Raw genomic sequence first — 15,585 nt, 5'->3', positions numbered from 1 at the left:
TTGGCTGGAGTAAAGGAATTTATGTGGCTATTGGCTGGAGTAAAGGAACTTATACGGATGCAGGCTGGAGTAAAGGGGTTCACGTGGATACTGGCTGGAGTAAAGGGATTCATGTGGATACTGTCTGGAGTGAAGGGATTCACGTGGATACTGTCTGGAGTAAAGGGACATATGTGGACACTGGCGGATTAAAGGGATTTATGTGGATACTGGCTGGTGTAACTGGGTTCACGTGGATACTGGCTGGAGTAAAGGGATTTAAGTGACTGTTGTCTGGAGTAAAGGAATTTATGTGGATATTGGATGGAGCAAAGGAATTTAAGTCGATGCTGCCTGGAGTAAAGTTGTTCACGTGGATACTTGCTGGAGTAAAGGGATTCATGTGGATACTGTCTGGAGTGAAGGGACGTATGTGGATACTGGCTGGAGTAAAGGGATTTACGTGAATGTTTGCTGGAGTAAAGGAATTTATATGGATATTGGCTGGAGTAAAGGAACTTACGTGGCTATTGTCTGGAGTAAAGGAATTTATATGGATGCTGGCTGGAGTAAAGGGGTTCACGTGGATACTGGCTGGAGTAAAGGGATTCATGTGGATACTGTCTGGAGTAAAGGAATTCACATGGATACTGTCTGGAGTGAAGGGATTCATGTGGATACTGGTTGGAGTGAAGGGATTTACGTGGATACTGGCTGGAGGAAATAGGCATTTATGTGGATGCTGGCTGGAGTGATGGGATTTATGTGAATACTGGCAGGAGTGAAGGAATTTACGTGGATACTGTCTGGAGTGAAGGGATTTATGTGGATACTGGCTGAAGTAAAGGGATTTACGTGGATACTGGCTGGAGTGACGGGATTTACGTGGATACTGGCTGGAGTGACGGGATTTACGTGAACCTGGCTGGAGTAAAGGAATTCACGTGTATACTGGCTGGAGTAAAGGGATTCATGTGGATACTGGCTGGAGTAAAGTGATTTACGTGAATGTTGGAAGGCGTAAAGGAGTTTATGTGGCTATAGGCTGGAGTAAAGGAATTTATATGGATGCTGGCTGGAGTAAAGGAGTTCACGAGGATACTGGCTGGAGTGAAGGGGTTCATGTGAATACTGGCTGTGAGTGAAGGGATTTATATAGATACTGGCTGGAGTGAAGGGACTTACGTGGATACTGGCTGGTGTAACTGGGTTCACGTGGATACTGGCTGGAGTAAAGGGATTTAAGTGACTGTTGTCTGGAGTAAAGGAATTTATGTGGATATTGGATGGAGCAAAGGAATTTAAGTCGATGCTGACTGGAGTAAAGTTGTTCACGTGGATACTTGCTGGAGTAAAGGGATTCATGTGGATACTGTCTGGAGTAAAGGGATTTACGTGAATGTTGGCTGGAGTAAAGGAATTTATGTGGATATTGGCTGGAGTAAAGGAATTTATGTGGCTATTGTCTGGAGTAAAGGAATTTATATAGATGCTGGCTGGAGTAAAGGGGTTCACGTGGATACTGGCTGGAGTAAAGGGATTCATGTGGATACTGGCTGGAGTGAGGGGATTCACGTGGATACTGGCTGGAGTAAAGGGATTTACTTGAATGTTTGCTGGAGTAAAGGAATTTATGTGGATATTGGCTGGAGTAAAGGAATTTATGTGGATGCTGTTTGGAGGAAAGTGATTCACGTGGATACTGGCTGGTGTAAAGGACTTCCTGTGGATACTGTCTGGAGTGAAAGGATTCATGTGGATACTGGCTGGAGTGAGGGGATTCACGTGGATACTGGCTGGAGTGAAGGGATTCACGTGGATACTGGCTGGAGTAAAGGAATTCACATGGATACTGTCTGGAGTGAAGGGATTCATGAGGATACTGGTTGGATTGAAGGGATTTACGTGGATACTGGCTGGAGGAAAAAGGCATTTATGTGGATGCTGGCTGGAGTGATGGGATTTATATGAATACTGGCAGGAGTGAAGGGATTTACGTGGATGCTTGCTGGAGTAAAGGGATTCTCATGGATACTGGCTAGAGTAAAGGGATTTATGTGGATACTGGTTGGAGTAAAGGGATTCATGTGGATACTGTCTGGAGTGAAGGGATTTATGTGGATACTGGTTGGAGTAAAGGAACTTATGTGGATACTGACTGGAGTGAAGGGATTTTGTGGATACTGGCTGGAGGAAAGGGATTCTCATGGATACTGGCTGATGTAAAGGGATTTACGTGGATACTGGCTGGAGTGACGGGATTTACGTGGATACTGGCTGGAGTGACGGGATTTATGTGGAGATCGGCTGGAATGAAGGGATTTTGTGGATACTGGCTGGAGTGACGGGATTTATGTGGATACTGGCTGGAGTGAAGGGATTTACGTGGATACGGGCTTAAGTGAAGGGATTTACGTGATACTGGCTGGAGTAAAGGAATTCACGTGTATACTGGCTGGAGTAAAGGGATTCATGTGGATACTGGCTGGAGTAAAGTGATTTACGTGAATGTTGGATGGAGTTAAGGACTTTATGTGGCTATTGGCTGGAGTAAAGGAATTTATATGGATGCTGGCTGGAGTAAAGGAGTTCACGTGGATACTGGCTGGAGTGAAGGGATTTATGTGGATACTGGCTGTGAGTGAAGGGATTTATATAGATACTGGCTGGAGTGAAGGTTTTTACGTGGATACTGGCTGGAGTAAAGGGATTCATGTGGATACTGACTGGAGTGAAGGGATTCATGTGGATACTGGCTGGAGTAAAGTGATTTACGTGAATGTTGGCTGGAGTAAAGGAGTTTATGTGGCTATTGGCTGGAGTAAAGGAATTTATATGGATGCCTGCTGGAGTAAAGGGGTTCACGTGGATACTGGCTGGAGTAAATGAATTCACATGGATACTGTCTGGAGTGGAGGGATTCATGTGGATGTTGGTTGGAGTGAAGGGATTTACGTGGATACTGGCTGGAGGAAAAAGGCATTTATGTGGATGCTGGCTGGAGTGATGGGATTTATGTGAATACTGGCAGGAGTGAAGGGATTTACGTGGATGCTTGCTGGAGTGAAGGGGTTCACATGGATACTGGCTAGAGTGAAGGAATTAATGTGGATACTGGTTGGAGTGAAGGGATTTATGTGGATACTGGTTGGAGTAAAGGAACTTATGTGGATACTGGCTGGAGTGAAGGGATTTTGTGGATACTGGCTGGAGGAAAGGGATTCTCATGGATACTGGCTGAAGTAAAGGGATTTACGTGGATACTGGCTGGAGTGACGGGATTTACGTGGATACTGGTTGGAGTGACGGGATTTATGTGGATACTGGCTGGAATGAAGGGATTTTGTGGATACTGGCTGGAGTGACGGGACTTATGTGGATACTGGCTGGAGTGAAGAGATTTACGTGGATACGGGCTTAAGTGAAGGGATTTACGTGAAACTGGCTAGAGTAATGGAATTCACGTGTATACTGGCTGGAGTAAAGGGATTCATGTGGATACTGGCTGGAGTAAAGTGATTTACGTGAATGTTGGCTGGAGTAAAGGAGTTTATGTGGCTATTGGCTGGAGTAAAGGAATTTATATGGATGCCTGCTGGAGTAAAGGGGTTTATGTGGCTATTGGCTGGAGTAAAGGAAATTATATGGATGCTGCCTGGAGTAAATGAGTTCACGTGGATACTGGCTGGAGTGAAGGGATTTATGTGGATACTGGCTGTGTGTGAAGGGATTTATATGGATACTGGCTGGAGTGAAGGTTTCTACGTGGATACTGGCTGGAGTAAAGGGATTCATGTGGATACTGACTGGAGTGAAGGGATTCATGTGGATACTGGCTGGAGTAAAGTGATTTACGTGAATGTTGGCTGGAGTAAAGGAGTTTATGTGGTTATTGGCTGGAGTAAAGGAATTTATATGGATGTCTGCTGGAGTAAAGGGGTTCACGTGGATACTAGCTGGAGTATAGGGATTCATGTGGATACTGTCTGGAGTGAAGGGATTCACGTGGATACTGTCTGGAGTAAAGGGACATATGTGGACACTGGCTGGATTAAAGGGATTTACGTGGATACTGGCTGGTGTAACGGGGTTCACTTGGATACTGGCTGGAGTAAAGGAATTTACGTGAATGTTGTCTGGAGTAAACGAATTTATGTGGATATTGGATGGAGTAAAGTAATTTAAGTCGATGCTGGCTCGAGTAAAGGTGTTCACGTGGATACTTGCTGGAGTAAAGGGATTCATGTGGATACTGTCTGGAGTGAAGGGACTTACGTGGATACTGGCTAGAGTAAAGGGATTTACGTGAATGTTGGCTGGAGTAACGGAATTTATGTGGATATTGGCTGGAGTAAAGCAATTTATGTTGCTAATTTCTGGAGTAAAGGAACTTATATGGATGCTGGCTGGAGGAAAGGGGTTCACGTGGATACTGGCTAGAGTAAAGGGATTCATGTGGATACTGTCTGGAGTGAAGGGATTCATGTGGATACTGGCTGGAGTAAAGGGATTTACGTGAATCTTGTCTGAAGTAAATGAGTTTATGTGGCTATTCTCTGGAGTAAAGGAATTTATATGGATGCTGTCTGGAGTAAAGGGGTTCACTTGGATACTGGCTGGAGTAAAGGGATTCATGTGGATACTGACTGGAGTGAGGGGATTCCCGTGGATACTGGCGGGAGTAAAAGGATTTTCGTGAATCTTGGCTGGAGTAAAGGAGTTTATGTGGCTATTGTCTGGAGTAAAGGAATTTATATGGATGCTGGTTGGAGTAAAGGGGTTCACGTGGATACTGGGTGGAGTAAAGGGATTCATGTGGATACTGTCTGGAGTGGAGCAATTCATGTGGGTACTGGCTGGAGAGAGGGGATTCACGTGGATACTGGCTGGAGTGAAGGGATTCACGTGGATGTTAGCTGGAGTAAAGAGGTTCACGTGGATACTGGCTGGAGTAAAGCGATTTACATGAATGCTGTCTGGAGTGAAGGGATTTACATAGATACTGGCTGGAGGAAAAAGGCATTTATGTGGATGTTGGCTGGAGTAAAGGGGTTCACATGGATACTGTCTGCAGTGAAGGGATTCATGTGGATACTGGTTGGAGTGAAGGGATTTACGTGGATACTGGCTGGAGGGAAAAGGCATTTATGTGGATGCTGGCTGGAGTGAAGGGATTTATGTGAATACTGGCAGGAGTGAAGGGATTTACGTGGATGTTTGCTGGAGTGAAGAGTTTCACACGGATACTGGTTGGAGTGAAGGGATTCATGTGGATACTGGCTGGAGTGAGGAGATTCACGTGGATACCTGCTGGAGTGAAGGGATTCACGTGTATACTGGCAGGAGTGAAGGGATTCACGTGTATATTGGGTGGACTTAAGGAACTTATGTGGATACTGGCTGGAGTGAAGGGATTGTGGATACTGGCTGAAGTAACGGGATTTATGTGGATACTGGCTGGAGTGAAGGGATTTATGTGGATACTGGCTGGAGTGAAGGGATTCACGTGGATACTGGCTGGAGTGAAGGGATTTATGTGAATACTGGCAGGAGTGAAGGGATTTACGTGGATGTTTGCTGGAGTGAAGAGTTTCACACGGATACTGGTTGGAGTGAAGGGATTCATGTGGATACTGGCTGGAGTGAGGAGATTCACGTGGATACCTGCTGGAGTGAAGGGATTCACGTGTATACTGGCAGGAGTGAAGGGATTCACGTGTATATTGGGTGGAGTTAAGGAACTTATGTGGATACTGGCTGGAGTGAAGGGATTGTGGATACTGGCTGAAGTAACGGGATTTATGTGGATACTGGCTGGAGTGAGGGGATTCACGTGGATACTGGCTGGAGTGAAGGGATTCACGTGGATACTGGCTGGAGTGAAGGGATTCACGTGGATACTGGCTGGAGTAAAGGGATTCACGAGGATACTGGCTGGAGTGAAGGGATTTATATAGATACTGGCTGGAGTGAAGGGATTTACGTGGATACTGGCTGGAGTGAAGGGATTTACGTGAATACTGGCTGGAGTAAAGGGATTCATGTGGATACTGGCTGGAGTAAAGGGATTCATGTGGATACTGACTGGAGTAAAGTGATTTATGTGGATGCTGGCTGGAGTAAAGTTGTTCACGTGGATACTGGTTGGAGTGAAGGGATTTACGTTGATACTGGTTGGAGTAAAGGCATTTATGTGGATGCTGGCTGGAGTAAAGGGATTTATGTGGATACTGGCTGAAGTAAAGGGATTTACGTGGATACTAGCTGGACTGACGGGATTTACGTGGATACTGTCTGGAGTGAAGAGATTCATGTGGATACTGGCTGGAGTGAGGGGATTAACGTGGATACTGGCTGGAGTGAAGGGATTCACGTGGATACTGGCTGGAGTGAAGGGATTTATGTGGATACTGGCTGGAGTGAAGGAATTGTCGTGGATGCTGGCTGGAGTAAAGGCATTTATGTGGATGCTGGCTGGAGTAAAGGGATTTATGTGGATGCTGGCGGGAGTAAAGGGATTCTCATGGATACTGGCTGGAGTGAAGTGATTTACGTGGATGCTGGCTGGTGTAAAGTTGTTCACGTGGATACTGGTTGGAGTGAAGGGATTTACGTTGATACTGGCTGGAGTAAAGGCATTTATGTGGATGCTGGCTGGAGTAAAGGGATTTATGTGGATACTGGCTGGTGTAAAGCGATTTACGTGAATGTTGGCTGGAGTGAAGGGATTCACATGGATACTGGCTGGAGAAAAGGGATTCACGTGGATACTGGCTGGAGTGAAGGGATTTATATAGATACTGGCTGGTGTGAAGGGATTTACGTGGATACTGGCTTGAGTGAAGGTATTTACGTGGATACTGGGTGGAGTAAAGGGATTCATGTGGATACTGACTGGAGTAAAGTGATTTACGTGAATGTTGGCTGGAGTAAAGGAGTTTATGTGGCTATTGGCTGGAATAAAGGAATTTATATGGATGCTGGCTGGAGTAAAGGGGTTCACGTGGATACTGGCTGGAGTAAAGGGATTCATGTGGATACTGTCTGGAGTGAAGGGATTCACGTGGATACTGTCTGGAGTAAAGGGACATTTGTGGACACTGGCTGGATTAATGGGATTTATGTGGATACTGTCTGGTGTAACGGGGTTCACGTGGATACTGGCTGGAGTAAAGGGATCTACTTGAATGATGTCTGGAGTAAAGGAATTTATGTGGATATTGGATGGAGTAAAGGAATTTAAGTCGATGCTGGCTGGAGTAAAGGTGTTCACGTGGATACTTGCTGGAGTAAAGGGATTCATCTGGATACTGTCTGGAGTGAAGGGACTTATGTGGATACTGGCTGGAGTAAAGAGATTTACGTGAATGTTGGCTGGAGTAACGGAATTTGTGTGGTATTGGCTGGTGTAAAGGAATTTATGTGGCTATTGTCTGGAGTAAAGGAATTTATATGGATGCTGGCTGGAGTAAAGGGGTTGACGTGGATACTGGCTGGAGTAAAGGGATTCATGTGGATACTGTCTGGAGTAAAGGAGTTTATGTGGCTATTGTCTGGAGTAAAGGAATTGATATGGATGCTGGCTGGAGTAAAGGGGTTCACGTGGATACTGGGTGGAGTAAAGGGATTCATGTGGATACTGTCTGGAATGAAGGGATTCATGTGGATACTGGCTGGAGAGAGGGGATTCACGTGGATACTGGCTGGAGTAAAAGGAATTTCGTGAATCGTGGCTGGAGTAAAGTAATTTATGTGGCTATTGTCTGGAGTAAAGGAATTTATATGGATGCTGGCTGGAGTAAAGGGGTTCACGTGGATACTGGGTGGAGTAAAGGGATTCATGTGGATACTGTCTGGAGTGAAGGGATTCATGTGGATACTGGCTGGAGAGAGGGGATTCACGTGGATACTGGCTGGAGTGAAGGGATTTATATGGATGCTGGCTGGAGTAAAGGAATCTATGTGGATGCTGGCTGTAGTAAAGGGATTCTAGTGGATAGTGGCTGGAGTGAAGGGATTCACATGGATACTGGCTGGAGTGAAGGGATTTATGTGGATACTGGCTGGAGTAAAGGAATTCATGTGTATACTGTCTGGAGTGAAGGGATTCATGTGGATACTGGCTGGAGTGAGGAGATTCACGTGGATACCTGCTGGAGTGAAGGGATTCACGTGTATACTGGCAGGAGTGAAGGGATTCACGTGTATATTGGGTGGAGTTAAGGACTTATGTGATACTGGCTGCAGTGAAGGGATTGTGGATACTGGCTGGAGTAAAGGGATTTACGTGGATACTGGCTGGAGTGACGGGATTTACGTGGAAACTGTCTGGAGTGAAGGGATTCATGTGGATACTGGCTGGAGTGAAGGGATTTATGTGGATACTGGCTGGAGTGAAGGGATTTACGTTGATACTGGCTGGAGTAAAGGCATTTATGTGGATGCTGGCTGGAGTAAAGGGATTTATGTGGATACTGGCTGGTGTAAAGCGATTTACGTGTATGTTGGCTGGAGTAAAGGAATTTATGTGGATTCTGGCTGGAGTAAAGTAATTTATATGGAAGCTGTCTGGAGTAAAGGTGTTCACGTAGATACTGGCTGGAGTGAAGGGATTTACGTGAATACTGGCTGGACTAAGAGGGAGTCACGTGGATACTGGCTGGAGTTAAGTGAGTTATGTCGATGCTGGCTGGAGTAAAGGAAGTCACGTGGATACTGGCTGGAGTATAGCGATTCACGTGGATACTGGCTCCAGTAATGGGATTTATGTGGATACTGGCTGGAGTGAAGGGATTTACATGGATATTGGCTGGAGTGAAGGGATTTACATGGATACAGGCTACAGTGATGGGATTTACGTGGATACTGGATGAAGTAAAGGGATTTATGTGGATACTGGCTGGAGTAAAGGGATTCATGTGGATACTGACTGGAGTGAAGTGATTTATGTGGATGCAGGCTGGAGTAAAGGGATTCTCATGGATGCTGGCTGGAGTAAAGTTGTTCACGTGGAGACTGGTCGGAGTGAAGGGATTTCTGTTGATACTGGCTGGATTAAAGGCATTTATATGGATGCTGGCTGGAGTAAAGGGATTTATGTGGATACTAGCTGGTGTAAAGCGAGTTACGTGTATGTTGGCTGGAGTAAAGGAATTTATGTAGATCCTGGCTGGAGTAAAGGAATTTATATGGAAGCTGTCTGGAGTAAAGGTGTTCACGTGGATACTGGCCGGAGTGAAGGGATTTACGTGGATAATGGCTGGAGTGAAGGGATTTACGTGAATACTGGCTGGACTAAAAGGGAGTCACGTGGATACTGGCTGGAGAAAAGTGAGTTATGTCGATGCTGGCTGGAGTAAAGGAATTCACGTGGATACTGACTGGAGTGAAGCGATTCACGTGGATACTGGCTCTAGTAATTGGATTTATGTGGATACTGGCTGGAGTGTAGGGATTTACATGGATATTTGCTGGAGTGAAGGGATTCACATGGATACTGGCTGGTGTAAAGGGATTCCTGTGGATACTGTCTGGAGTGAAGGGAATCATGTGGATACTGGCTGGAGTGAGGGAATTCACGTGGATACTGGCTGGAGTGAAGGGATTCATGTGGATACTGGCTGGAGTGAAGGGATTCACAAGGATACTGGCTGGAGTGAAGGGATGTATATAGATACTGGCTGGAGTGAAGGGATTTACGTGGATACTCTCTGGAGTGAAGGGATTTACGTGGATACTGGCTGGAGTAAAGGGATTCATGTGGATACTGGCTGGAGTAAAGGGACACATGTGGATACTGACTGGATTAAAGGGATTTATGTGGATACTGACTGGTGTAACGGGGTTTACGTGGATACTTACTGGAGTAAAGGGATTTACGTGAATGTTGTCTGGAGTAAAGGAATTTATGTGGATATTGGATGGAGTAAAGGAATTTACATGGATACTGGCTGGAGTAAAGGCATTTATGTGGATGCTGGCTGGAGTAAAGGGATTTATGTGGATGCTGGCTGGAGTAAAGGGATTCTCATGGATACTGGCTGGAGTGAAGTGATTTACGTGGATGCTGGCTGGTGTAAAGTTGTTCACGTGGATACTGGCTGGAGTGAAGGGACTTATGTGGATACTGGTTGGAGTGAAGGGATTTACGTTGATACTCGCTGGAGTAAAGGCATTTATGTGGATGCTGGCTGGAGTAAAGGGATTTATGTCAATACTGGCTGGTGTAAAGCGATTTACGTGAATGTTGGCTGGAGTGAAGGGATTCACGTGGATATTGGCTGGAGTAAAGGGATTCACGTGGATACTGGCTGGAGTGAAGGGATTTATATAGATACTGGCTGGTGTGAAGGGATTTACGTGGATACTGGCTTGAGTGAAGGTATTTACGTGGATACTGGGTGGAGTAAAGGGATTCATGTGGATACTGACTGGAGTGAAGGGATTCATGTGGATACTGGCTGGAGTAAAGTGATTTACGTGAATGTTGGCTGGAGTAAAGGAGTTTATGTGGATATTGGCTGGAATAAAGGAACTTATATGGATGCTTGCTGGAGTAAAGGGGTTCACGTGGATACTGGCTGGAGTAAAGGGATTTACGTGAATGTTGTCTGGAGTAAAGGAATTTATGTGGATATTGGATGGAGTAACGGAATTTATGTCGATGCTGGCTGGAGTAAAGGTGTTCACGTGGATACAGGCTGGAGTAAAGGGAGTCATTTGGATACTGTCTGGAGTGAAGGGATTGTGGATACTGGCTGAATTAAAGGGATTTACGTGGATACTGGCTGGAGTGAGGGGATTCACGTGGATACTGGCTGGAGTGAAGGGATTCACGTGGATACTGGCTGGAGTGAAGGGATTTATGTGGATACTGGCTGGAGTGAAGGAATTTACGTGGATACTGGCTGGAGTAAAGGCATTTATGTGGATGCTGGCTGGAGTAAAGGCATTTATGTGGATGCTGACTGGATTAAAGGGATATATGTGGATACTGGCTGATGTTAAGCGATTTACGTGGATACTGGCTGGAGTGAAGGGATTTATATAGATACTGGCTGGTAGAAACATAGAAACATAGAAAATAGGTGCAGGAGTAGGCCATTCGGCCCTTCGAGCCTGCACCGCCATTTATTATGATCATGGCTGATCATCCAACTCAGAACCCAGCCTTCCCTCCATACCCCGTGACCCCTGTAGCCACAAGGGCCATATCTAACTTCCTTTTAAACATAGCTAATGAACTGGCCTCAACAGTTTGCTGTGGCAGAGAATTCCACAGATTCACCACTCTCTGTGTGAAGAAGTTTTTCCTAACCTCGGTCCTAAAAGGCTTCCCCTCTATCCTCAAACTGTGACCCCTCGTTCTAGACCTCCCCAACATCGGGAACAATCTTCCCGCATCTAGCCTGTCCAATCCCTTTAGGATCTTATACGTTTCAATCAGATCCCCCCTCAATCTTCTAAATTCCAACGAGTACAAGCCCAGTTCATCCAGTCTTTCTTCATATGAAAGACCTGCCATCCCAGGAATCAATCTGGTGAACCTTCTTTGTACTCCCTCTATGGCAAGGATGTCTTTCCTCAGATTAGGGGACCAAAACTGCACACAATACTCCAGGTGTGGTCTCACCAAGGCCTTGTACAACTGCAGTAGTACCTCCCTGCTCCTGTACTCGAATCCTCTCGCTATAAATGCCAGCATACCGTTCGCCTTTTTCACCGCCTGCTGTACCTGCATGCCCACTTTCAATGACTGGTGTATAATGACACCCAGGTCTCGTTGCACCTCCCCTTTTCCTAATCGGCCACCATTCAGATAATAATCTGTTTTCCTATTTTTGCCACCAAAGTGGATAACTTCACATTTATCCACATTAAATTGCATCTGCCATGAGTTTGCCCACTCACCCAACCTATCCAAGTCACCCTGCATCCTCTTAGCATCCTCCTCACTGCTAACACTGCCACCCAGCTTCGTGTCATCCGCAAACTTGGAGATGCTGCATTTAATTCCCTCATCCAAGTCATTAATATATATTGTAAACAACTGGGGTCCCAGCACTGAGCCTTGCGGTACCCCACTAGTCACCGCCTGCCATTCTGAAAAGGTCCCGTTTATTCCCACTCTTTGCTTCCTGTCTGCTAACCAATTCTCCACCCACACCAATACCTTACCCCCAATACCATGTGCTTTAAGTTTGCACACTAATCTCCTGTGTGGGACCTTGTCAAAAGCCTTTTGAAAATCCAAATATACCACATCCACTGGTTCTCCCCTATCCACTCTACTAGTTACATCCTCAAAAAATTCTATGAGATTCGTCAGACATGATTTTCCTTTCACAAATCCATGCTGACTTTGTCCGATCATTTCACCGCTTTCCAAATGTGCTGTTATCACATCCTTGATAACTGACTCCAGCAGTTTCCCCACCACCGACGTTAGGCTAACCGGCCTATAATTCCCCGGTTTCTCTCTCCCTCCTTTTTTAAAAAGTGGGGTTACATTAGCCACCCTCCAATCCTCAGGAACTAGTCCAGAATCTAACGAGTTTTGAAAAATTATCACTAATGCATCCACTATTTCTTGGGCCACTTCCTTAAGCACTCTGGGATGCAGACCATCTGGCCCTGGGGATTTATCTGCCTTCAATCCCTTCAATTTACCTAACACCACTTCCCTACTAACATGTATTTCGCTCAGTTCCTCCATCTCACTGGACCCTCTGTCCCTTACTATTTCTGGAAGATTATTTATGTCCTCCTTAGTGAAGACAGAACCAAAGTAATTATTCAATTGGTCTGCCATGTCCTTGCTCCCCATAATCAATTCACCTGTTTCTGTTTGCAGGGGACCTACATTTGTCTTTATCAGTCTTTTCCTTTTTACATATCTATAAAAGCTTTTACAGTCCGTTTTTATGTTCTCTGCCAGTTTTCTCTCATAATCTTTTTTCCCCTTCCTAATTAAGCCCTTTGTCCTCCTCTGCTGAACTCTGAATTTCTCCCAGTCCTCAGGTGAGCCACTTTCTCTGGCTAATTTGTATGCTACTTCTTTGGAATTGATACTATCCCTAATTTCTCTTGTCAGCCACGGGTGCACTACCTTCCTTGATTTATTCTTTTGCCAAACTGGGATGAACAATTGTTGTAGTTCATCCATGCAACCTTTAAATGCCTGCCATTGCATATCCACCGTCAATCCTTGAAGTGTCATTTGCCAGTCTATCTTAGCTAATTCATGTCTCATACCTTCAAAGTTACCCCTCTTTAAGTTCAGAACCTTTGTTTCTGAATTAACTACGTCACTCTCCATGTTAATGAAGAATTCCACCATATTATGGTCACTCTTACCCAAGGGGCCTCTCACGACAAGATCGCTAATTAACCCTTCCTCATTGCTCAAAACCCAGTCCAGAATAGCCTGCTCTCTAGTCGGTTCCTCGACATGTTGGTTCAAAAAACCATCCCGCATACATTCCAAGAAATCCTCTTCCTCAGCACCTTTACCAATTTGGTTCACCCAGTCTACATGTAGATTGAAGTCACCCATTATAACTGCTGTTCCTTTATTGCACACATTTCTAATTTCCTGTTTAATACCATCTCCGACCTCACTACTACTGTTAGGTGGCCTGTACACAACTCCCAGCAGCGTCTTCTGCCCCTTAGTGTTACGCAGCTCTACCCATATCGATTCCACATCTTCCCGGCTTATGTCCTTCCTTTCTATTGCGTTAATCTCTTTTTTAACCAGCAACGCCACCCCACCTCCCCTTCCTTCGTGTCTATCCCTCCTGAATATTGAATATCCCTGAACGTTGAGCTGGTGTGAAGGGATTTACGTGGATACTGGCTTGAATGAAGGTATTTACGTGGATACTGGCTGGAGTGAAGGGATTTACGTGGATACTGGCTGGAGTAAAGGGACACATGTGGATACTGACCGGATTAAAGGGATTTATGTGGTTACTGGCTGGTGTAACGGGGTTCACGTGGATACTGACTGGAGTAAAGAGATTTACGTGAATGTTGTCTGGAGTAAAGGAATTTATGTGGATATTGGATGTAGTAACGTAATTTATGTCGATGCTGGCTGGAGTAAAGGTGTTCACGTGGATACCGGCTGGAGTAAAGGGAGTCATTTGGATACTGTCTGGAGTGAAGGGATTGTGGATACTGGCTGAATTAAAGGGATTTACGTGGATACTGGCTGGCTTGAGGGGATTCACGTGGATACTGGCTGGAGTGAAGGGATTCACGTGGATACTGGCTGGAGTGAAGGGATTTATGTGGATACTGGCTGGAGTGAAGGAATTTACGTGGATACTGGCTGGAGTAAAGGCATTTATGTGGATGCTGGCTGGAGTAAAGGGATTTATGTGGATGCTGGCTGGAGTAAAGGGATTTATGTGGATGCTGGCTGGAGTAAAGGGATTCTCATGGATACTGGCTGGAGTGAAGTGATTTACGTGGATGCTGGCTGGTGTAAAGTTGTTCACGTGGATACTGGCTGGAGTGAAGGGACTTATGTAGATACTGGTTGGAGTGAAGGGATTTACGTTGATACTCGCTGGAGTAAAGGCATTTATGTGGATGCTGGCTGGAGTAAAGGGATTTATGTGGATACTGGCTGGTGTAAAGCGATTTACGTGAATGTTGGCTAGAGTGAAGGGATTCACGTGGATACTGGCTGGAGTAAAGGGATTCACGTGGATACTGGCTGGAGTAAAGGGATTTACGTGAATGTTGTCTGGAGTAAAGGAATTTATGTGGATATTGGATGGAGTAAAGGAATTTATGTCGATGCTGGCTGGAGTAAAGGTGTTCACGTGGATACAGGCTGGAGTAAAGGGATTCATGTGGATACTGGCTGGAGTGAAGGGATTCACGTGGATACTGGCTGGAGTAAAGGGATTCTCATGGATGCTGGCTGGAGTAAATTTGTTCACGTGGATACTGGTTGGAGTGAAGGGATTTATGTTGATACTGGCTGGAGTAAAGGCATTTATATGGATGCTGGCTGGAGTAAAGGGATTTATGTGGATACTGGCTGGTGTAAAGGAATTTATATGGAAGCTATCTGGAGTAAAGGTGTTCACGTGGATACTGGCTGGAGTGAAGGGATTTACGTGGATAATGGCTAGAATGAAGGGATTTACGTGAATACTGGCTGGACTAAAAGGGGGTCACGTGGAAACTGGCTGGAGTAAAGTGACTTATGTGGATTCTGGCTGGAGTAAAGGAATTGACTAGGATACTGGCTGCAGTGAAGCGATTCACGTGGATACTGGCTCTAGTATTGGGATTTATGTGGATACTGGCTGGAGTGAAGGGATTCACATGGATACTGGCTGGTGTAAAGGGATTCCTGTGGATACTGTCTGGAGTGAAGAGAATCATGTGGATACTGGCTGGAGTGAGGGGATTCACGTGGATACAGGCTGGAGTAAAGGGATTTACGTGAATGTTGTCTGGAGTAAAGGAATTTATGTGGATATTGGATGGAGTAATGGAATTTAAGTCGAAGCTGGCTGGAGTAAAGGTGTTCACGTGGATACTTGCTGGAGTAAAGGTATTCATCTCGATACTGTCTGGAGTGAA

At 45.4% G+C, this 15,585-nt stretch overlaps 1 protein-coding gene across 1 annotated transcript in view; it reads left to right on the top strand.

Moving 5' to 3' along the window:
* The first annotated feature begins 5,192 nt into the window (after nucleotides 1–5,192).
* The window catches only part of LOC134357497 (FERM and PDZ domain-containing protein 1), a 99,920-nt gene continuing 89,527 nt past the window's right edge, over nucleotides 5,193–15,585 (top strand). Inside the window, exon 1 of the mRNA XM_063069122.1 lies at nucleotides 5,193–5,411. Within this exon, the coding sequence (XP_062925192.1) occupies nucleotides 5,193–5,411 (219 nt within the window). The remainder of the gene's footprint in view (nucleotides 5,412–15,585) is intronic.

This window comes from Mobula hypostoma, chromosome 16 (assembly GCF_963921235.1).
Source record: "Mobula hypostoma chromosome 16, sMobHyp1.1, whole genome shotgun sequence".
In the NCBI taxonomy this organism is placed as follows: domain Eukaryota; kingdom Metazoa; phylum Chordata; class Chondrichthyes; order Myliobatiformes; family Myliobatidae; genus Mobula; species Mobula hypostoma.
This window is presented reverse-complemented; position numbering and strand designations above follow the sequence as displayed.